The sequence below is a fragment of the Scyliorhinus canicula genome, chromosome 11 (genome assembly GCF_902713615.1).
Source record: "Scyliorhinus canicula chromosome 11, sScyCan1.1, whole genome shotgun sequence".
NCBI lineage: Eukaryota > Metazoa > Chordata > Chondrichthyes > Carcharhiniformes > Scyliorhinidae > Scyliorhinus > Scyliorhinus canicula.
The window spans coordinates 139,660,553-139,683,947 of NC_052156.1; the positions used below are offsets into that span (position 1 = coordinate 139,660,553).

The window sequence follows — 23,395 nt, forward strand, 5'->3', positions numbered from 1 at the left end:
TGGCCTGCTTCTGCATTGTAAATTCAATGATTCTATGTTGGTTTCTCATTTGGGAATGTGGACATTTAAATCAAGAGCCATTTAACAAATTTTAATCTATTCTCCAGAGCCAGCATAACAATCCTGTTGGACAAAAAATCATGGCTAAAAGACCTCTAGCTTTGAAGAACAGACACAATACTTCATGGACCCAGAAGAATCTGACTTCTTGTTATAGACATGATCGTGGAACCACTAAGGCATGGCAGCACACAAATCTTTAGTAAATGGATGTAATCCGTAACAAGCCTTTCTCTCTCTTGAACAGCCCTGTGTAGCCATGGACCTCCTCAAATCGGCAGAGGAGGTCAAGATGACCACTGTTCTTAATCATACAGAACTGCAAGTTCCCAAGTATTCAAACAAAAATGAATATCCTAAATAGTACTTCAGCTCTGAACTGTCTTCTCATTGCACAGCAGATTTTCCCATTCTCATTACAGGTGCAGGAAAATCTTCAATGGTCAGACCAGCCAATAGCCCAGCAGTAACCGTGATGCCTCCAGCGGAGCATGTTAGAGTAAACCCGGAAATCCGATGAGCCTCAAACTTTGGTTCCAATGATGGTACAGCAGATCGACACTGCAACCACCGACATACGCTGCAACACTCAGCCAGCGTGCCAGTCATAAAAGATGCTGAAATCTTGCCACAGCTATCAATTAGGGGCTGGTTTAGCTCACTGGGCTAAATCGCTGGCTTTTAAAGCAGACCAAGCAGGCCAGCAGCACGGTTCAATTCCCGTACCAGCCTCCCCAGGCAGGCGCCGGAATGTGGCGACTCGGGGCTTTTCACAGTAACTTCATTGAAGCCTACTCATGACAATAAGCAATTTTCATTTTCATTTTTCATTTCAATTACCACAGTGATTGCAGAGGTAAGTGTAGCAATAAATCTCATTCTAGTCACAGGAATGTTCACCCTCCACATCAGAGAACATTGCTACATGCACATGGGGACAGAAACAAAAGAAATGACAAGACGACAAACACAACGTTCGTCCACCTCGCAAGAAATGAGCCAGGGTCGCAACCACCAACCAGTGCAACAACTGAACCCACCAAGTTCAGGTCAACATGAAATAATGGAAGAAAAGGATGAAAACATACATTGATGTTAGAACATCCTCCAAACCTATAGAAAGAACCAGCTGCAACAGAGCCGACCACTCTTCTGACAGTAGTGCAAACGAGGTACAGAAGGGTTATAAGGCCTCCTCCAGACCACCTGAACTTTTGAATTCAAAGACTTGAAGGGGAAGATGGAGAAGTGATAACGTATTAATAACAATGTAAATGTTTCAGTTATAACAATGTAAGACATGAGGTAAACTATGGTCACTTAAAATACATTGAATAAAGAATTAAAGAATTGGGGGAGGTGTAGTCTTTGGAATCAGGCACATATAGAGTTAATGTGGAACCAGTACAGTACCACCCACTCAGTGATCTAAGATAACACATGAACAGCACCCAGAGTTAGTTGCGTGTTGGACAGGAGTGTATGCACTAACAAGCTGGGGACAGCTCCTTAGCTTGTACCCTTTTCTGTATTTTTGCAACGTGTTCTGTGAATCAATAAAGATACACAGTTAACTTATAAAAGTGACTATGAAGACTCCCTCAGACCTACCCAACTGTAGCCAGCATCCTACAACAATCCTGTCAATGGAAACAGTTTCTCCCCATCTACTTGATAAATGACCCCTCGTTACATTGATATTAAAGAGCCCCTCAGCCTTCGGTCCTCTCCGGAAAACAATCCAGGCTTCCCCACGTAGCTTATGTGTCTCATTGCTGGTACCCTCTTTTTGACAAGGGTAACGGCAATTCCCAGAAAAATGCAGCGGATTATAAATCACTAACTCAGCAATTTTGCACCGATCGAGTGACCCCGTAACGCAGTTCAGGCAGCAGATTCTGGGTGCTTGTTGGTACGTGACCGGCAACAAAAGTAGAGGGAATACCCGCAGTTGAAAGGAGAAAAAAAAACATTTTAAGTGACCGAAAAGACGCCATTGACGCTTTATGTATTGGTGGGGGGAGGGCAGCGGAATGAACGCTGGGGAGAGGGAGCAGGCCTGATGTTGCTGCCGAGGCTGTCGGCACTCAAATCGCGCGAGGCCGCCCCTGCCCTTCCAGCACTTTCGGTCGCCGTCGGTTTAACGGTCTGTGCGCGAGGCTGCGCGCGAGCCTCTGGGGGTTGTTGTTGGCGATTAGAGCGAGGCTGCAGCGCGAATGAAGTTCGAGCAACTTGGAAGCAGATTCAGATGCCGTGTGTGGATGGAAGTGAGTGTGTGTGAGACGGACAAATCCGGGGGATACAAACACACAGATACATAGTGCTTCCCTGGGCCGGCCGTTCACCCATACTTGTTTTTCCCACCCCCTTAAAATTTGTGAGATGGGGGAGGATCCCAGTCGTCATTCCCAGCCTGTGTCAGCTGTTTACCCCATGGAAGAGACTGAAATGCGTGTTTGCAGAGGACGACGGCGCAGGGGGGGAAAAATACATTGTCGCTCTGAGTATTTGTGAAGAGTGTGTATGTGTGTGTGCATTTTAAAAACAAACTGATACAGGCCTCTTTCTTCTCACTCTTCGACTCTTCCACCATCATCAACATCATTGAACGGGGCTCCATGGATATGTCAAGGAAAGTTGCATGTTCCGCTGTCACCTCCAAGGCTCCGGGCTCTTCCTCTGATAACTCTGCCCGGTTTCCGATCTAGTTTTGCACCCGCCCCAGTTGTCACACGTTTTTCGCTTTTGGGAGCGTTGACTCTGCAGGCTGATTGCAGCAACGATGTCCAAGGTATTAAAAAAGAAAAGTCACTGGACGGGTAAAGTCCACGAAACTGTGATATGCAGGGATAAAGATGGGGAACTGAATGTGGACATCAAAGGTGGCGCAGAGAATGGTCTGTTCTCGTATCTGGGAGAAATGAAACAGAACAAAATTATCTACCAGGATGGAAAACTGCATTCTGATGAGTTGTTGTTGGAAGTCAATGATACAGCAGTGTCTGGGCTCACGATCAGAGATGTATTGGCTGTGATCAAACATTGTAAGGACCCAGTTCGTTTGAAGTGTGTGAAACAAGGTACCGTAATCTTCCAATAATGTTAACTGCCAGTCTCTTATTGGAGCTCCATATATTTGCCAATGTTATAATATATAAATATGCCAGTTTTTGTTAATAATACCTGACTGAATTGAAATTTGCGTTCCTGTAAGTCTGATAAAGGACAATAATTGCAAGAGTCAATATTGTGCAAATATAAAGTTTAGAATCTGTGGTCTGAACAGACACTGTTAAATATTCTCTTCTGGAGGATCTGTTTTAGTATTTTGTTGTTGAAGAATTATAGTTTGACGATTGAAAAGTTAAGATGCAATGTTTATTCCATTCTTGCAAATGAACAATACTTTTAGCTATTCTAAAATTGCCAAAACTGATTATTCTTCACAGTACAAAAATCAAGTATGATAGCAGTGTGTACTGATAGTCTTAGATGATTGGTCTGCCCAATCCTTGCGTTGTAGGGATGAGTGATGAGGACACTTTGAAGAAAATCAAATTAGTTAATGGACTGAAATATTTTACAGAGTTTTAAAACTAAAATCGTGATTTATTTGCAGAAAATTACCAAAGCTATGTGATGAATATTTGTTGTCCCATTGATTAGCAATTGTTCTCATCCTGGAACAAGGCATGCAGTGTTTATTTTCATGTGAATGCTATGGCTTTGTTTACTTTCTGATTGTTGTAGAATGTAAATAACAATTTCCATGGAGCTATTGTAACCATTGGGCACCTGACATAAACAAATATTTCATTATTCGTAGAATTCCTGAGCAAATAATTTTTTAAAAACTGTAGATTAATGTCAAGAGTTGTGTTCATAAAGTTATGCTGTACATTAAAATGACTACCAGTCTTGTATGAAATTGTTTAGATGGCATAGCAATGGAAAGTTACATAATAAATTAAGATCATTAATTCTAAACAAAATATTTTCTATCTGCTGACTTCCTTATCTAAACTTTTAGATTTTATTAATAAAATTTGAATGCAATTTTCTTTATTATAAAATAGGCTGTACTTGTACGCTTTCACTGGTGTTTGTTCTAAGAATTTGTTTTTCAGAACAATGATGCGCTGTTGCATTTTAAAAAAGCTACTTAAACTTCATATAGATTGTTTGCATTGAGAATCCCGAGGAAATCTAGCAAAGAAATACTGGGGTCTGTCACTACAATTTTCTAAAGCTTTGCAGAAGCAAAAATGTACTAGAGCAGTTTCTAGTAATATACTTAAAAAGAAAGTGATAACCTAGAAAACTACTGGAGGATATGTTCTTTGAAGAAAAAGTAAATTAATCTAGACCAGTCAGCATAGATTTCTAAATGGTAAATCATATTGGAATAGAATTATTTGAATAAATGATTTGAAGTTAGATAGGAAATGCTATGTGCATGGTTTATGTGGATATTTAAAAGATTTTTGATAAGACACAAATTGTAAAATTACTTTATGGGGACTTTAGCCACATGGCTGAGAAAGATGGTTGAACTACGGAAGACAAAAGGCACAAACGTAAAGGCAAGTTTCTCAGGCACAAAACCTGGTGAGTGGTATTCCACAGTACTGTGCTGAGACTATTGTTATTTATTATATATGTCAATGACCTGGGCTTAGGAAGTGAGGTGATAACACTCGACCAAAAGAAAACTATTTTGTTTGACTTTTTAAATTATATTCTTGAATGACCCTTTGGTTATTTCTTTAAAGAATTCTTTAGCATAATTTTTCTTTGAATAAAAATCTTGTGTTCTACCAAGACCCACAGTCTATAATCCAATATCCATCTTCTCTCTGAAAGTACTTACTGTGTGTGTTGCCAGAATCTTCTGCCCTCCCCATGGGATGTTTGGTGGCAAGGGGGCATTTAATCAGACAAAAGATGGGTGGCTGGAGCCCCAGATGTTTCCGTTTCCATCCTGATTAAGTTCATGATGGGGAACCCAGGAAAGTCTCCCTGTCCCACTACCAATTGTCCAATCAACACCCACTATGGGCCTCATCCTGCCACCGATGGCATTAACCCCAGTGGTGGACAGTGCTGTTGTAACGCAGTCTGGGGGAGGGTGAGCTGGCGCTGCCAAACGTTTGCAACTACTACTGGGCGGCCAACATTGCTATGATCAGGAAGTGGGTATTGGGGGGAGGGGTCAGCATGGGAATGGTTGGAGGCGGCATCATGCAAAGGCTCCAGTTTGGGAGTGCTGGTAATGGTACCTCTGCCGTTCTCGCCGGCCCTCTACTCCACAAGTCTGGTGGTGGTAGTGGCGACACTGAAGATCTGGGGGCAGTGGAGGAGACACTAGGGTGGAGGGAGCGTCGGTCTGGATCCCGTTATGTAACAACCACAGGTTCCTGCCGGGTAGGATGGACGGCAGGTTCCAGAGCTGGCAGAGGGTGGGTATTAGAAGGATGGGTGACCTGTTTACAGATGGGAGCTTTCCCAGCCTGCAGGCGCTGGAGTTTAAATTGCCGCCAGGGAACGGCTTTAGGTATTTACAAGTGCGAACCTTCCTGAGGAAGCAGGTAGTGGCCTTCCCACTGCTGCCGCCATGGAGGATACAAGATAGAGTAGTGTCCAGTACCTGAGTGGGGGAGGGGAAGGTGTCGGATATTTACCAGGGGCTGTTGGAGGTGGAGGAAACCCCGGTGGAGGAGCTTAAGGTCAAATGGGAGGAGGAGTTGGGAGGGGAGGTAGAGCCGGGACAATGGGCGGAAGCCCTAAGTAGGGTCAATTCCTCCTCATCATGTGCCAGGCTCTGTCTAATACAGTTTAAAGTGGTTCACCGGGCACACATGACAGCATCAAGGATGAGCAAGTTTTTCGGTGTAGAAGGCATATGTGCGAGGTGTGCGGGGAGCCCAGCAAACCATGTCCATACGTTTTGGGCATGCCCAAAGCTCGAGGAGTTCTGGGAGGGGTTTGCCAGGGCAATGTCCAAGATGCTGGGAACATGTGTGGTGCCAAATCCAGAGGTGGCAATCTTTGGGGTGTCAGAAGACCCAGGAGTTCAGGGAGTGAAAGAGGCCGACGTCCTGGCCTTTGCCTCCCTGGTAGCCCGGAGACGGATACTGTTATTGTGGAGGTACTCAAAGGCCCCCCCGAGTGTAGAGACCTGGGTTAGTGACATGGCTGGGTTTCTCAGCCTTGAGAAAATAAAGTTTGCCTTAAGAGGATCATTGTTAGGGTTCTCCCTGAGGTGGCAGTCATTCATCAATTTTCTCGGGGAAATTTTATTTAAAATGCCGGCAGTAGCAGCTTTCCAGGGGTGGGGGGAGTATTGTGTTTGTTTGTTTTTTGTTATTTTCGGTGGTCTGTGAAGATAGAGTCATTCGGGGAAATATCTATTTACACTATGTAATGTTTAACACCTATTGTACTTTTTCTGTTTTTGTTCTAAAATTCTACAAATACTTCAATAAAACTATTTTTTTAAAAAAGTAGTGTATCTTCCATATTCTGCTTTATTGCAGGCAGACCTATTTGGGTCATCAGAGCCATCGGAATTAAATGTTTCCCCAGAAACTTTTTAAAAGCTTCTGTCATTTGATCGAATAAGGTATCCTTATCCGCAAACTGAACTCCTGTCAAAACCAGGAGCCTATCCATTTGGCTCACTCTAGCACAGTCAAGTAATTTAAAGGCCAACACAGACTGTGGAAATTCCAGGTTGTGTTTCTGCAGCCTTCCATGGAGAAATCCTCTATTTTCCAGAACCTATCAAAATCCAACCATGCTTCAGACGCACTTAACAAGTCATCCTTTTTATAAATCTTATCCATATAACTTAATAGAGTCTGCAGACCTTCTTCTGAGTCTAACTCTTTCAATTCCAGCTCAGAAAACACTTTGTTCTGGATTTTACTGTCATAAGGTAAAGAAAGAGCCAATGCCATACCTTGTTTTTTATTTCCAAAGGCACCTTAGTCCACATAACTACTGCACTTCTCCATTGGTTGTACAATCCCCTTTCAGAAAATAAGGGAGGGGCGGGTAGTCAGATCTGGCCATCTTTATCCTAGGTTCAGCCACATATCTTCTTTTTTTTCTCTTACTCACTCCTTGGTTTGGTCTGGAAAAGTTGTATATTTCAACCCTTCACATTCGAACAGCAACCACTCTCTGCTATCATTTGTGAGACATTTAGCTGCTGTTGTATAAAGAGTCAAAGGTACTGCTCCTTTTCTCAAACAACTTTATTTCACTTTAACAGACTCTGCACAAAATTATATCATCACATCACCTGACAAAGGCCACCTGAAGCCCTTTACATATCAGTGTTGATTATTAGATACTTAACATAAATGAGACAATTAATTGGAATGTTTGTTAGCCCATTATTTAACATCCTCCACCCCTGCAAAAAAACAGCTCGTCCTCGCAACCGTCATGTGGGCTTGATGCACCACCTTAAACTGGATAAGGTGCAACCTCGCACACGACGAGGATCCTTTAACCCTCTGCAGTGCTTCCTTCCACAGTCTGGGCTCCCCAAACTCCTCCTCCCATTTGCACCTGATCTGCACCGGAGCGCACCCCCTCTCTGTCAGCTCTGATTAATTTTCTACCACTTTCCCCTCCAATGTCATCTTCGGACAACAGCTTACCTTGTAACACCGGAGGTGGCAGCCCCAGGAAGGACGGCACCCATTTCCCCACAAAGTCCCTCCCCTGCAGGTACCTGAACCTATTCCCCTTAGGCAACTAATATGATTCCTCAAGCTCTTCCAGGCCTGCAAACGTATCCTCTACAAACAAATTCCTGATGTACTCTATCCCCACCTTCCGTTAACCTGGAGCCTCACATCCAGCCCCGCTGGCACAAACCTAGTATTATCGCATATTGGCGGACACAGAGACATGCCTTCCAATCCAAATAAAAGGAATTTTGGTGAAGGGACTTCTTACGCCCATCTGGCCCCGGGGCCTTCCCTGCCTGCCGTCCATCACCACCCTCAGCATAGTCGGGGCCCCTAAACCCTACACCTTCTCCTCCCTCACCCTCGGGAACTCCAGCCCATCCAAGATCTGCCTCCTACCCTCCTCCCCAGGTGGAGGCTCCAACTCATACAGCCTTCTGTAAAATGCCCCAAATACCCCTTTCACCCCATCCGAGTCTAACGCCACCTTGCCTTTCTCATCCCTCACCCCTCTGACCTCTCTCGTCGCAGCTTGCTTCCTCAGCTAGCATCTTGCTCGCTTTTTCCCCATACTAATACACTGCCCCTCTGGCCCTTTGCATTGTCCTACTGCCTTTCCTGTGGACACCAACCCAAACTCCATTTGGAGCCTCTGTCTCTCCTTTAATAACCAAATATCTCCGGTCCACCCTCCCTCAAAATCCCACCCGCTGTCTAGCTCTCCTCGTTTCAGCCTCTCCCTGATTGCACGGATCGAGATGAATTCACCAGAGGATTTAAGTGCCTCCCACAGTGCGGAGGCAGTGACCCCCCCCCCATATTGTTCAGCTCTACATAGCTTTAGATGGCTGCCCTCATCCTCTCACACACACCCTCATCCGCCAACAGTCCCATATCCAACCTTCACTGCGGCCGCTGAGCCTCCCCATGTGCTACCCGCAAATCTCCCTAATGCGGTCAGAATCCACGATTACTGAATATTTTGAATCCCCTGCCAACAGCACCTTATCCGTTACAAAAATGTCAATCTGGGAGTACGTCCGAAAAGTACGACTAGGGGACATCTTAGTAACTTCATCGCAGTGTTAATGTAAGCCTACTTGTGACAATAATAAAGATTATTATTAGAAGTACGAGAACGCCTTTGTCCCCCTAAACCGCCACCGGTCGGCCCCCTCCTATGGTCCATAAACCTTCTCAACTCCCTTGCCGCAGCCAAATCCGTCAAAGGCCTGGGACACGACTGGTCCAGCGTCAGATCCAGAACCGTGTTAAAATCGACCCCCATTATCAGCCGGTATGTGTCCAGGTCTGCAATCTTCCATAATACCCGCCTCAAGAAATGCTCGACATCCCAATTTGGGACATAACCACTCACCAGAACCAGAGGCGTCCCCTCCACCTTCCCACGTCGTACATTCGTACTTTTCGCATGTGCACCGGGTGTACTCCCAGATTGACATTTGTGTAATGGATAAGGTGCTGTTGGCAGGGGTCGCCAATTCAAAATATTCGTTGATCATGGATATCTTCTATGTAACTATGCATCACGTATCTGCTTCCAGGTTCATCTGGAATACTGCCAACCTCAAAGGCCACTTTCTTGTTGACCAGCACTGGGGACATTGCCATGACCAGAGGGTGGGTGTGTGGACTGGAGAGGAAAGCAGTGCCCGGTCCAGGTAACGTTCCAGCTGGTGGCTGGGTCTAGTACCCAGGTGACCCTACTGCAGCAGGGGCTGCGTGTGTAAGGCGTATTGGATGGCACCCTTGTCTTCATGTCCAACCCCAAGTGGAACACCTGCCCCACTCATCCCTTCCTCAGCCTCGTCTGATCTCCCAGCTTCATGTGTGAATCTGCACATCTTTGAACTGTGGGAGGAAACATGAGCACCCGGAGGAAACCCACGCAGACGCAGGGAGAAAGTGCAAACTCCATACAGACAATCATCCGAGGCTGGAATTGAACCCGGGTCCCTGGAGCTGTGAGACAGCAGTGTTAACCACTGTGCCACCATGCCGCCCTTAAGTTCCATCAGGAAGCATCTTTTCGATGCATATCCTATGAGATAAAACTCATTGTCCCCTATCTGGGACTTCCGTGCAAACACTAAATTCTTTCCAACCTTGTTGCTGTTTTGTATCTTTTATTAAAATTATCATCCAATTTGTTGGGAGCCACTAAGGCATGTTGATCATATGGGTTTTTTTCCTTGTCGCATTTCTAGACTGTACCATATTTCTTGACCTTGTTAAGCTGCACCCCTTATACCTTGTTCCTGACTGTTACTGTGTCATCTCCCCTTCCTGTTACAAAATGCTCTTTCAAACAGTTCTTGATCTTTTACTTTGGGCATGTACACTGTCAGACCTATTGTCCGAACTGACAATACTTTCTGTGCTTTCCATTTTTGTACTCCATATTCCCAATCCATGGGCCTAACTTTCTCCCCTTTATTTTGTACATTCAACCAGTTTTTATATTTTCCAGTGGCCTTACCTGCTCTACCAACGATAGTTGCATCCTTCCACTGACTGTCCCCTTCTGGCAAACATGACACTTTAGTGCCAACTTTTGGCAGTTGTCCTTTGGGACAAATAGCCTCATCCAGTTTTTCAGGATTACTATTCCCTCTTCAGATACTCTGTCAGTTTCTGCGATCTGGTCCTTATAATTCTGTAGCATATGTGTATGAGAAGTACCTGGTTCCTCAGCACGCCCAATAACCACTTTTGAATCTGCAATGCCCACTAATCTTGACTACTGTACCCGAACAGTCTGGTTTCCATGCTGTTTTGCCATCTGTACCTGTAACCTTTCCTGAACCTTGTTATTATTTACGTCCATCTCTTTTATAGTATTCCATGTCTCCCTGTTTGAAAATAGTTTCTGATGACTGTGACTGTACATTATGCCTCAAATCTCTGAATTCTTTGAGTTTTTTGCTTTAAGGAATGCTCTTTTGCCATTGTGAAGTGCATTCAAATGCACAGAAAAAGTAGAGCTGATGTAGTCCCCTCCCAAGCTGGAGGATGATCATTCACGACTGAAGGAATTTGGGAATTTCTCACAAAAACCACTGACATGGGCTACTGCTCCCAATCACCTGCAGTGAATTCTTTGCATGGATGGTCCATGCTAAAGCCAAAGTTAACTTACAATTTGACCTATCTGATAAAAATTTTATGAAGCATTTAATCTCTCACAGCATAATGTTTTTTGCAGACCACTTTACTAAATGTGCTTCATGCAGCTGCATGCATAAGTATTATGTTACAATCTGTAGTTTGACAGGCCAAGGGCGAAGATGGAGCGGGTGCAGGTGGCGAGGTTAGTGGAGAAGATTTTGCAAGTGGTTAGGAGGTATTCGGAGGCCCCGAAGGTGGGGTTGTTGAGGGAGCGGCAGAAACTGCAGATGGGGTTTGGGTTATTATCTACGGGGAAGGCGGTAGGACAGTTCAGGAGGGCGAAGGGGGTGGTCTGTGAATATGGGGAAAAGGCGAGTAGGATGTTGGCACATCAACTGAGGAGGCAGCGAAGGAGATCGTAAAAGTGAAGGACGGGGGGGGGGGGGGGGGGGGTTGGGGAGGAACACGGTCTTGTATCCGATGGGGGTGAATGGGGTGTTTGGGGATTTTTACAGGAGGCTGTATGAGTCGGAACCCCCGGCCGGGGTGGAGGGAATGAGGCGAGTTTTAGAGCGACTGCTGAGGGTAGAGCAGGACCTGATGGATGGGCTGAGAGCCCCCATTGGGTTGGTGGAGGTGGTGGAGGGTCTTGGAGCGATGCAGACGGGGAGGCCCCGGGCCCAGACTGGTTTCTAGAGGAATTTTTCAAAAGGTTCTCGGGGGTTTGGGACCTCTGTTGGTAAGGGTGTTTAATGAGGTAAGGGAGCAGGCGATGTTCCTCCCGACATTATCACAGGCATCGATCTCCTTAATTTTAAAGAGGGACAAGGATCCGGGGCAGTGTGGGTCCTATAGGCCAATTTCGCTATTAAATGTGGATGCCAAGTTACTGGCCAAGATCTTGGCCTCAAGGATCGAAGATTGTGTGCCGGGGTGATAGGGGAGGACCAGACAGGGTTCGTTAAGGGGAGGCATTTGTCGGCCGACATCAGGTGGTTATTGAATGTTATAATGATGTTCCCTGAGGGACGTAGTGTGGAGGTGGTGGTCACCGTGGATGTGGAGAAGGCCTTTGATCGGCTGGAGTGGGATTACTTGTGGGAGGTGCTGGGGCAGTTTGGGTTCGGTCAGGGGTTTGTGGGCTGGGTCCGGTTATTGTACCAGGCATCGGTGGAAGTGTAAGGACAAACTGGGTGAGCTCGGAATACTTCAGGCTGCATCGGGGGACAAGGCAGGGATGTCCATTCTCCCCATTGCTCTTTACCTTGGCTATGGAGCCACTGGCAATGGTGCTGAAAGCATCAAGGGATTAAGGGATTGGCAGGGGATAGTACGGGGGTCGGGCGTGGATCATAGGGTCTCGCTGTATGCGGATGACTAGCTGCTTTATATTTTGGACCCATTGGGAGGATTATGAGGATTTTGGAGGAATTTGGCCGGATCTCGGGGTATTAATTAAACATGGAGAAGAGCGAGGTTTTTGGATCCAGGCGAGGGGGCAGGAGAAGAGGCTGGGGGAGTATCCGTTTAAGGTGTTGGGGGGGAACATTTGGTATTTGGGCATTCAGATGGCGCGATGATGGGAGCAGCTGCACAAGCTGAGTTTGGCTCGGTTGGTGGAACAGATGAAGGAACTGGGATGTGGGAACTGGGAAGGAACTTAGGAGCTGGGATGTGCTCCCGCTGTCATTGGCGGGACGATTGCAATCGGTGAAGATGAAAGTCCTCCTGTGGCACTTGTTTGTGTTCCAGAACCTCTTGATTTTTATTCCTAAGGCTCTTTTCAGGAGGGTGAACGCGGTGATTTCATGGTCTATTTGGGCGGGTAAAGCCCTGTGGGTGAAAAAGGTGCTGTTGGAGCGGCGTCAAGAGGGGTGGGGGGGTTATGGGAGCAGATGGAGGCAGCTTCTTGTAAAGACATGGGTTTGGGGGCACTGTTAATGACGCCTCTGCTATTCTTGCCGGACAGGTACTCCACAAGCCCGGTGGTGGTAGGGGCCCTCAGGGTGTAGGGATAGTGGTGGCAGCATCTGGGGCTGAAGGGGGCCTTGGTTTGGGCACCAATTTGAGGGAATCATAGGTTTGCTCCGGGGGTCTGGATGGGGGGTTCTGGGGGTGGCATCGAGCGGCGATTGAGCGGTTTGTGGATCTGATCATTGACGGCCCATTTCCGAGCCCGAAGGAGTTGGAGGAGGAATTTGAGCAGGACATAGATAGGTTGGAGACTTGGGCAGAGAAATAGCAAATGGAGTTTAATCCGGACAAATGCGAGGTAATGAATTTTGGTAGGTCTAACAGAGAGTGGAAATATACCGTAAATGGCAAAACTCTTAGTAATATAGAAAGTCAGAGAGATCTGGGCTTGCAGGTCCACAGATCTTTGAAGGTGGCAACATAAGTGGACAAGGTAGTCAAGAAAGCATACGGAATGCTTGCCTTCATTGGATGGAGCATCGAGTATAAAAACTGGCAAGTCATGCTGCAGTTGTATAGAACCTTGGTAAAGTGCACAATTTTGGTCGCTACACTACCAGAAGGGTGTGGAGGCTTTGGAGGTTTACCAGGATATTGCCTGGTCTGGAGTCTGTTCGCTATGGGGAGAGGCTGAATAGACTCAGACTGCTTTCATTAGAAATACAGAGGTTGAGGGGTGATAGAGGTTTACAAGATTATGAGGGGCATGGATAGAGTGGATGGGCAGGCACTCTTTCCCAGGGTGGAGTGGTCAGTCACCAGGGGGCATAGGTTTAAGGTCCATGGGGCAAAGTTTAGAGGAGGTGTGCGAGGCAGGTTTTTTTACGCAGAGGATGGTGAGTGCCTGGAATGCGTTTCCAGGGGAGGTTGTAGAAACAAATACATTAATGGCACTCAAAAGGCATCCTGACAAACACATGGATAGGATGGGTATAGAGGGATCCGGCACAAGGAAGTGCTGAAGGTTTTGGCAACGGTTGGTATCATGATCGATCGAAGGGCCTGTTCCTGTTGCTTTTTGTTCTTTGTTCTTTGAGCTGCCCATCAGGAACAGGTTCCGGTATTTGCAGGTGAGGGACCTTGTTTGGAGGCAGGTACCGTCCTTGCCTCACCTGCCGCCCCAGGGGCTGCAGGACAAGATGGGTTCAAAAACAGGGGTAGGGGAGGGGAAGGTCTCGGAAATTTACTAGGAACTGATGGACTAGGAGGGAGCCCCAATAGGGGTAGTGAAGTGCAAGTGGGAGGAAGAGTTGGATCGAGAGTTAGAGGCTGGGTTGTGGGAGGATGCGCTGAGGAGAGTGAATGCATCCTCTTTGTGCGCTAGGCTTAGCCTTATCCAGTTTAAGGTGGTACACATAGATTGTGGCCTGGATGAGCAGGCTTTTTGAAGAGATGGAGGATAGGTGTGGACGGTGTGTGGATGGGCCCGCGAATCATGTTCACATGTTGTGGGCGTGTCCGAAGCTTGGGGGATTCTGGCAGGGGTTTAGCAATGTTATGTAGGAGGTCCTGAAGGTGAAGGTGGACCCGAGTCCAGAGGTGGCGATCTTTGGAGTGTCAGAAGCCCCGGGAGTCCAGGGGATGAAAGAGTCTGATGTCTTGGCCTTTGCCTCCCTGGTAGCCCATAACTGGATATTGTAGGAATGGAGGGATTCAAGGGTGGGGGGAGTGACCTGGCGGAGATTCTTGGGTTAGAAAAAATGAAGTTCACCTTGAGGGGGTTCTGTGGAGGGTTGTTATCGACTTCTTCAACAAAAGTTAAGATGACAGCAGTGGGGGGGCGGTAAAATGGGGAGGCAGGGGAGTTGGGAAGTGGGGGATGGGTTGGTGGAGTATGTTGTCCAGTTGGTTATTTGCAGCCCTGTTGGCTTGATTTGATTTGTGATTATGTTTGTTGTGTTAATATTTAAATGCCTGAATAAAATATTTTTCAAAAACAAATCTGGAATTGAGAAGTCTAACGATGACCATGGCACCATTGGCGATGTCATTATAACCCATCTGGTTCACTAATGTCCTTTGGGAAGGAAATTTGTCAACCTTCCTTGGTCTGGCCTACATGTGACTACAGATCCACAGCAATGTGGTTGACTCTTAAATGCCCTCAGGATGGGCAATTAATGCTGGCCCAGCCAGTGACGCCCACCTCCCATGAATGAATAAAAAAGACACCGTTGGGTCCTTATCTTTCTTTAAAATAAGGAGGTCTGTGTCAGTGGATTAGGCATGTATCCTCGAGCTAAAGCATCGTTAAACATAACTGGTACCAGCTGGCCTGAGATTCATCTCTAAAATTCAACAGCATACCCATTGGAGTTTTATTCGCCTGCATCAACCCAATCGCCCATAGCACCTCATCCGAACCTAGCGAGGCCTCCATCTCCTTCCCTACTTTCCTCCTCTACTCTTTGGAAAGTCAACCTGTCTAGAAGCTCCATCATATCTGACAGCCCCTCTGGCGGCTCCGACCTGTATAGATCCCTGTAGGACACCTCAAAAGCTGCATTGACTTCTTTTGCCGTTGTCACTAAATCACCTCTCGAGTTCTTGACCTGTATTATCTCCCAAGAAGCCGCTTTGTTGCCCCAGTTGGTGCGCCAACAGGCAACCTGCCTTCTCCCTGTGTTCATAAACTACGTGTCATAGTTGTTTCACCAGTCCTCCCAGTGGATACCAAGTCAAACTGCACCTGGAGCCGCTTCCTAGTTGCAAGCAACTCCAGGGTAGGAATCTCCAAGTAGTGGTGGTCTGTTTCTAGGATCGGTCTGTTTCTAGGATCTCTACTACCAAATACTGCCGTTCTTTCCTCACTGCCCTATCTAAGTGTGCTTTATATGACATCACCTCTCCTCTTATCATCAGCTTAAGTGCCTCCCATTGTCTAGAGGGAGAGACCAATCCATTGCTGTTAAATCTGATGTGCTCCTCAATGGCCACGGCTATGCGATCGCTTAACTTCTTGTCAGCTAGTAGTGCCGCATCTAATCTTCATGGAGCCTGCTGAATGGGAACCGTCTCCAGTTCAGGGTTGACCAAATGTGGAGAGTGATAAGAGATCACTATCCCTGAATATTCCGCTTTTCTGACTCTCAGGAGCAGAGACTTGTCAAACAAAAAATAGCTTATTCTTGAGTAGAGCTTATGGACATGTGAGAAAAACGAGAATTCCTAATCATGTGGATGCAGGATTCTCCACGGGTCCGTTCCCCCCCATCTGGCCCATGAAACTTTGAAGCACCATTGTCATCCCTGAGAGAGCCAGAGATTTAGGGCTTGAACTGTCCATTTTGGGATCCAAACACAGTTAAAGTGCCCCCCTGGTTTAGCTCAGTGGGCTAGACAGATGGTTTGTGATGCAGAACAAGGCCAGCAGCTTGGGTTCAATTCCTGTACCAGCTGAGGTTATTCGGTTTTTTTTATAAATTTAGATTACCCAATTATTTTTTCCAATTAAGGGGCAATTTAGCGTGGCCAATCCACCTACTCTGCACATTTTTGGGTTGGGGGGGCGAAACCCACGCAGACCCAGGGAGAATATGCAAACTCCACACGGACAGTGACCCAGAGTCGGGATCGAACCTGGGACCTCAGCGCCATGAGGCGGTTGTGCTAACCACTAGGCCACCATGCTGCCCTCTGAGGTTATTCATGATGGCATGCCTTCTCAGCCTTGACCCTCGCCTGAGGTGTGGCGATCCTCAAGTTAAACGACCACCGGTCAGCTCTCCCCTCAAAGGGGAAAGCAGCCTATGGCCATAGACTATGGAAACTATGGAACCTTACCTAAAGACCCCCCAAGACCAATTGATGTCCATCCAAACCAAGGATGGAGGCTAGCAAACCTTTGATAAAGGCTAATTTGGATGGTAGAATAGTGGTTAGCACAGTTGCTTCGCAGCTCCAGGGTCCCAGGTTCGATTCCCGGCTGGGTTACTGTCTGTGCGGAGTTGCACGTTCTCCCGTGTGTGTGTGGGTTTCCTCCGGGTGCTCCGGTGTCCTCCCACAGTCCAAAGATGTGCGGGTTAGGTGGATTGGCCATGCTAAATTTCCCTTAGTGTCCAAAAAGGTTAAGTGGGGGTTACTGGGTTACGGGGATAGGGTAAATACGTGGGCTTGAGTAGTGTGTTCTTTGTAAGGGCTGGCGCAAACTCGATGGGCCGAATGGCCTCCTTCTGCACTGTAAATTCTATGACTCCACCCCCTCCCAAAATGACAGCCATTCCGTCCCAGAAAAATACAAAGAATGTTCTCCAACACCCACCAGTCAGCTACCCCCCCCCCCCCCCCCCACCCCGCTCCGAGCTTCATTCTCCACTAAATCCCCAAATTGGAACCAGACTCTCAGTTTCAGCCCCTTCCCCAACCCAGAAACTAAGTACACAAACCCAGTTAGTACTGGTTTTTCGACTGCAGCTACTCCCCCACCTCACTTCATTCGCCAGCATTATACACTGCTAGCGAGGAGAATCCGATCAGGGAAATGAAAGGGACAATTTCATTGCCAAACATGAGAATAAACTATTTCTAGGAAGAGAAAAGATAAAGATCCATCGACCATACAACATATAAGTTCCTTTCCTTCAACTAGAAAAAACTAAATTCAACGACCGATTGTCAAGAACTATATATAGTAAAACCCACCACCCCTTTCAGCCTGCAACTTTTACAAGAAACTGCAAATAAAGAGATTCCCCCCACATAATACCTCTTGTTTAATTGGACCACAGTCCATGTTTGTTGATTAAGTCCTCCACTTCTTCAGGTGTCCCAAAAAGAAGTCCTCCACCTCTTCAAGAGTCTTAAAAGAAAGTCTTTGGCCTCGTGTGTGACCTGCATCCTCACTACTCAGAAACGCATGCCCTTCTTCGAGAGCACTGACTTAACCTTGTTATGTCATGGGCCAGGGTTTAGAAATCTCCAAAGTATATCATGGTGTTCACCTGACCTACAACTGTTTATTAATTTTGGTTATGAGGAGCATAAGTGCCTACTTTTCAGTTGTTATTTTAACAGAAACTGTAAGCACTTTTAAACAAAACAAAGTTTATTCTACAAACTCAGTTAACATTTTATAAACACACAATAAACAATGTATCAACTACAAACATAAATACCCCACACAGCTACAGTACTCTATATTTAACCCGTAATAACTCCCCTTTACTGTTTCACTCAAGTAACAACATCCATAAACCAGACCACCCTTTTACCACAACACAGTCGGTTTGAATTCCTTCCAGAAACAGTTATTACTTTGAAGTTATCAAGTGATCTGGAGACACCTTTTAACATGCAGATAGAGAGAGACCAGAGAAGCCTTCTTTTGTCTGAATCCGTCTTCCAACTGTCTAAACCAAAAGTAAAACTCAGAACCACAAAACAGCTCCCAGTTCAAAAACGAAACTAAAAACCCAGAGCCCCAGCCCAGCTCCACTCCCATAATGACATCACTGAGGCCATGTGATGAGAGAACACATTTCATAAAGGGACACTTACATGACAGTTTTAAGCTGCCCACTTCCTCACTGGTTCTGCACACACATCTTGATACACTCGTATAGCGCATCCTTTCCATTTCACGTTCCTGTGCTCCTTGGCCCACTGCAGGACCTTTTCTTATCTTGGAAGCTACGAAACTGATTGATCAACGTGCAAGGTGATTCATTCAGTTGTGGCCTCTTCCAAAGCGTCCAATAGCCCATGTCAAGTACTGGGAGGTTGAGAAACCACGATCATCCTGCATCTCCCAGATCATTTGTGATAATTACTGGTGGGGTTCGGCAATCCCACAACTCGGAGGTTCTGCCTCCGACTGATTTTCCAGTACGTCAACCTTCACCTTCAATCTTTTATTTTATTTTCATTGGCCACCACTGCAATCTTGCCTTGAACGCCGCAAGTTGGTCCTCGTATCTCGTAAGTGCCTCCCCAACACCTTTTAGTGCCTCAGCATGCTTTTTCTACCGTTCCAACGGCTTTGTCAAGCTCTGCCCGGACACCGGTCCCAGCATCTCCTCTATTGACTTACATATTTTGTCAGAGATCAGCTTCCACTGCTTCTCGAAGTGTAACTGGAATTATTTACTGAATTCTTTGGCCAGCATGTTGGAAAACATTTCTAGCGTGATTGGGGCTGCTGCTGACTGTTGCTCTGCGGTCGCCATCTTAGGTGCTGAGGCGTTCCATGAGGCTCCTGGGTCCATCGAGAGCAGATCAATTTCAGGCTTCCTGTACTCTCTTCCTTTGCATTTGGGCATGGGATCGACACAAGGGAGCCTATTATGCCAGTCTCAGCAATTCCCTGGTAAATAACCTCTAAAAAAACGGGCAAAAATTATTTTTAAAAAGTCGCATTGGAAGTCCCGTATCAAAGCTTTTACAAATGATATAAAAGTGTTGTGCAAACAAAATGCTCTTTCTAAAAACTGTGATAAGCAAATTAAACCTCGTAGTGACTATAAAAAGGTATATATTTTTTATTTGTTTTTAACCAGCACCAAGCATGACTCAAATAACTGCCAGCATTACTATTTGTGGGCCTTAATTAGAGGCTTAATTAGAATTTTAAATCAATCTCACAGTAGAAATTTACAATACACCAAACGAAGGAGTAATGTCTATAGTTTGACCAAGTGCTATACAGGGCGCGCTTTTAGCACCCAATTGCTCCTGGCGCCAATCCTGTTGCATCAGGAAAATAGCGAGAGAGGCCAAAATTCAGATTCACGCCGGGTGGGAACCATTTTGCAATTTACCTGGCCCACTCCTGAGGGCGACATCCGGATCACTCCCAAAAATGGCAAAAAGCTCATTGACATTCATTTCAGTTTCGTCAGCGAGATTGAAGTCGAATGCAGCAGCCTCCTGGGAGTCACCCGATTCCCCAGCGAGAAGTCACACGGGCGCCGTTTAGTACTGCTCTATAAAAAAGAGACCTGGTGCAATGGCAACCATGGGGAAGTGAGGAGGTGAGTAGCCATCTCCATTTATCAGTGTTGCTCGTTCTGGTGAGTGTGCTTTACACTCAATTGGCTGTTTTATTCCTTAGCTCTAGATTTGGTAGGTATCCTTATGATACCACCACAAGGTCCAAGTTCAAGTTCAGATCAATAACTCAATATACCAATTAGTAAGGTTCAAAACAAGACACGTTTATTAATATACAGTTATTCCATACTCATGCATATAATACTAATAGACTAAAATATTCCTACCACTGATAGGCCAATACTTATCTGGATAAGGGAACCCGCCAGATCAGGGAACAATGGCCTCTTGCTCTGTACTGGATCTGCAGGCTTCCAGCTGATATGGACTAAGGGGTCAGGAGTGTCTGTCTCATAGCGTGTGTTGTATGACACTTACTTGGTGGTGAAGCAATTGGCCAGGCCTCTCCTTCTCACGGTCAAGTTCGTCGAGAGCTGCTGAGATGTTATGCTGAGGGGGCCGGCTAAGTGAGCGAACTGGACTTGGGACCTGACTTTTATAGGTCCCAGGGGCTTCGCGCCCTTTTGGGTGGACCCCGAGCTTACTGTCAATCGATTGGCTCTCATACCGATCGATTGGTATGAATCCCCCCAATACTGAGGCTGTCCCTCGATCGCGGGGCGGTTCTTCCTGGCTTGTTTGTCTCCTTTGTTTCAGACTCCCGTTGGCGCCGGGAAGTCTGACCTGCTATAGAATGTCCCAAATGTAGCTAATCGTTGTACCCATTGTTCCCGGGGATCGCTTCATTAGTATGCAAACTGCTGGTTTCGGTGCTGTCTGCTTTCTTAACAGACAGAATACACAGGGAGATTCTGCAACCTGCTTGTCTTTCTTAAAGTGTCCAATTTTCCCTGCGTGCTTTGTAAATCGCCATTTTGAGCCGGGAAGTGGCCAACTTTGGTGGCTACACTAGAATTCAGCTGATGGGCACCGGAGCTGATGTCCCAGTGCTCGGGGGTGGTGGGGGGTGGGGGGGGGGGGGGTGGCTTGAAGGTCAGGCGTCAACCCTGGTCCGGAGTGGGGCTTTGTTCCTGTGAGGCCATCAAGCCATCTTTAAATATTGCTGACACCCATAGTAAGGGCAACCACAGCTGCAGCCTGTCTGTCCTACCAAACTCTCCCAGGATAGAGCTGCAGCTTCTCTTTTGAGAGTCAAATTCACTCCCTTTGACTGTGAGCATTCACTAGCTTCACAGCTGAAGGCCATCTCAAAGGAGGGTTTGGTCTTATTAGTTGTGAGGGCACTTCATGCTCCTGAACTATCAAATGCCTCCTCGAAGTAACAGGTGCCCTGTCCGAGAGGATGATTAGTAAACTAAATGTCCTGCAACCTTTGATGCTTGAACAGCGTACCTGTACTCTATGAGCACCAGCACCATAGTGGCAGCTGCCAACAATCAAACAGTAAAGAGCAGGAGTTCACCACTGAGGCTCCTCTCACAGCTAGAGGTTAAGTTTCTGGATGAGTGGATGACAGCTGTGTACGACCTCGCTAATTTTGCTCGCAAAGGTCTAGGTTTTAACGATTCCTGATCTGGCCATGAGTGAGTATGCAGAGTGAAATTTGTCAGCACTACCGGTTGCTGGGTGGCACTCTGAGAGAATGTGGGACTGTCATGGTAAGGGTGGGGGAAGGCTATGCCCGGTCTCTGGCTGGGACCCAGCTGAGTCATGGGATCCAACAGAATTCCGATTGCTGTCTCCCTAGGATGTTCCTGCCTCCACCTGATGTGCATCAGCAGCTGTGTGGTGCTCACCAGATGTGCCCCCGAAGCTCATGTCTCTCACCGAGGTGTGTGTCTCTGCGCTGGTGGAAGGTGTAAGTTATAGTTGTGATGCATTGCCCGTATTCTTCTCTAAGCTCTCCTCTAAGGGTTCTATTGGATGGCAGGAAGTGGAACGACCCTGGATGGCCCGGCCTCATCAGATGGTCATCCTGCAAGACAATGGGCGTAAAGGGAAGGATAATTTTGTGGGACATCAACAACTAACTTGAGATGGCTTCTGGATGGATGAAAGGGCAATCGATCCTCTTTTCTCTGGTGCAGGCTGACCTTGTTGTCGGCCACTGCTCTCTCCTCGGTCAACCCCATGTAGCATGCAGCATTTGTGGACAACACACTTAGGCATGAAGGGGTTGTGATAGTGAGTGGCAGAGGGTTCTGAGGAACAAACTTGGAGATCGGATGTTGGGAGGGTGCAAGGTGTCAGCCTGTAGATATGGGGTGGGGGTGAGGTTTGGGAAATTGAAGGGTGGTAGGTGGGACTGATGCCAGTTGAGGTGGTAACTTACCCCTGCAGCTCATATGAGGTCGTTCATCTGCTTCCTACATTGGACAGCTGTTCTCCTGGTCATGCTGTATGCAGTCACTGCAGCTGTCACTGCCTCTCATGCTGCTGGTTCTCCAACTCCTTCGGGCACGAGTAGCCTGGCCAGGTTGGCATCCCAAAGCGAGGAGCAGATCTCTGCGCTGCCATCCTCATATCTTGAATGAGAGAGTGCGGGTGCTGAGGGAGCGTTTAATAGCAGCTCCCCTTTGCAAGCAGCTGAGGCGTGAGTCGGGTGAATCAGACAGTGAGTGAGTCAGGCATGGTGAGATTCACTTTGGGTCATTTTTTACAATAACTGCTGGAGAATACAGGTGCGATCTCATCATTACAGCTGGCGTGAAACATCCCACTAAACATGCCCAAAGTGACACTTTTTGGGTGAATTGCGCCCATATTCTCATGGACATTAACTGCCTTCTAAAGCGTATAAAAGACAAAAATATGAATTGTCTTTTCAGATGGATTTTGCTGAGGGAAATGTGAAAATTGGCTCCGTGACACAGGTCCAACTAATTTTAGAAGCATGCAGTGTCACATTTTTCTGTTCAGTGACAATAATGTTTGCTTGTTATTTATTTTAAGTTTTAGTATTGCATTTCAATGTTTGAATTTTTAAAATCATTCTCACAGCTGCATTCTTTAAGTCAATAAATTATGCTTCTGTCACGCCACCAATGGCATTGTTTTTATATTTATGGAAACAGGTTAAAATAGGTTTAACTGTAGGAAAATTGAGATCAGATTGATTTTAATAGATTAAGGGTCCTTCAAACTGATTTTGGTAAGGGTAATGGTACAAATGTCCTGGGAAAAATATGGAGTGGCATTACTAATGGATTAAATAATTTACTCTGTAATTTCCTAATTTTCCCCCCCTGAAGTTCAAGGGTCTCTATATGTGTAGATATGCCAATATGATGGTACATGTCCCCAGGAAAATATAAGCCAATGTATTAAGTATTGTGTGAGTATAATACAAAAAGACTGAGCTTGTATGTTAAAGTTAACAAGAAGGAAATTAATTGTGGACTTATTGACAACATCATTACCCCAAGAAAAATTATCATGGTTTTTAGTATACTCATCACCTTGGAAACCTTTTCTTTCACTGAAAAAAATGAAATGGAATCCGCAGTTTTCCTGTGGGTTACCAATCTCCAAAGATTGACTGTTTGACAATTGACAACTGAATTAACACCAACATTTTTTGT

At 46.3% G+C, this 23,395-nt stretch overlaps 1 protein-coding gene across 16 annotated transcripts in view; it reads left to right on the forward strand.

Moving 5' to 3' along the window:
* Positions 1-1,587: 1,587 nt before the first annotated feature.
* The window catches only part of magi2a (membrane associated guanylate kinase, WW and PDZ domain containing 2a), an 886,652-nt gene continuing 864,844 nt past the window's right edge, over positions 1,588-23,395 (forward strand). For 3 of the 16 annotated variants that reach the window (XM_038811504.1, XM_038811515.1, XM_038811509.1), the window contains exon 1: positions 1,595-3,140. In XM_038811504.1, the coding sequence (XP_038667432.1) occupies positions 2,843-3,140 (298 nt within the window). In that variant the 5' untranslated portion in view covers positions 1,595-2,842. Of the gene's footprint in view, positions 3,141-23,395 lie in introns of all 16 variants that reach the window. The other 13 variants (XM_038811507.1, XM_038811524.1, XM_038811522.1 and 10 more) reach the window with 9 other exon arrangements.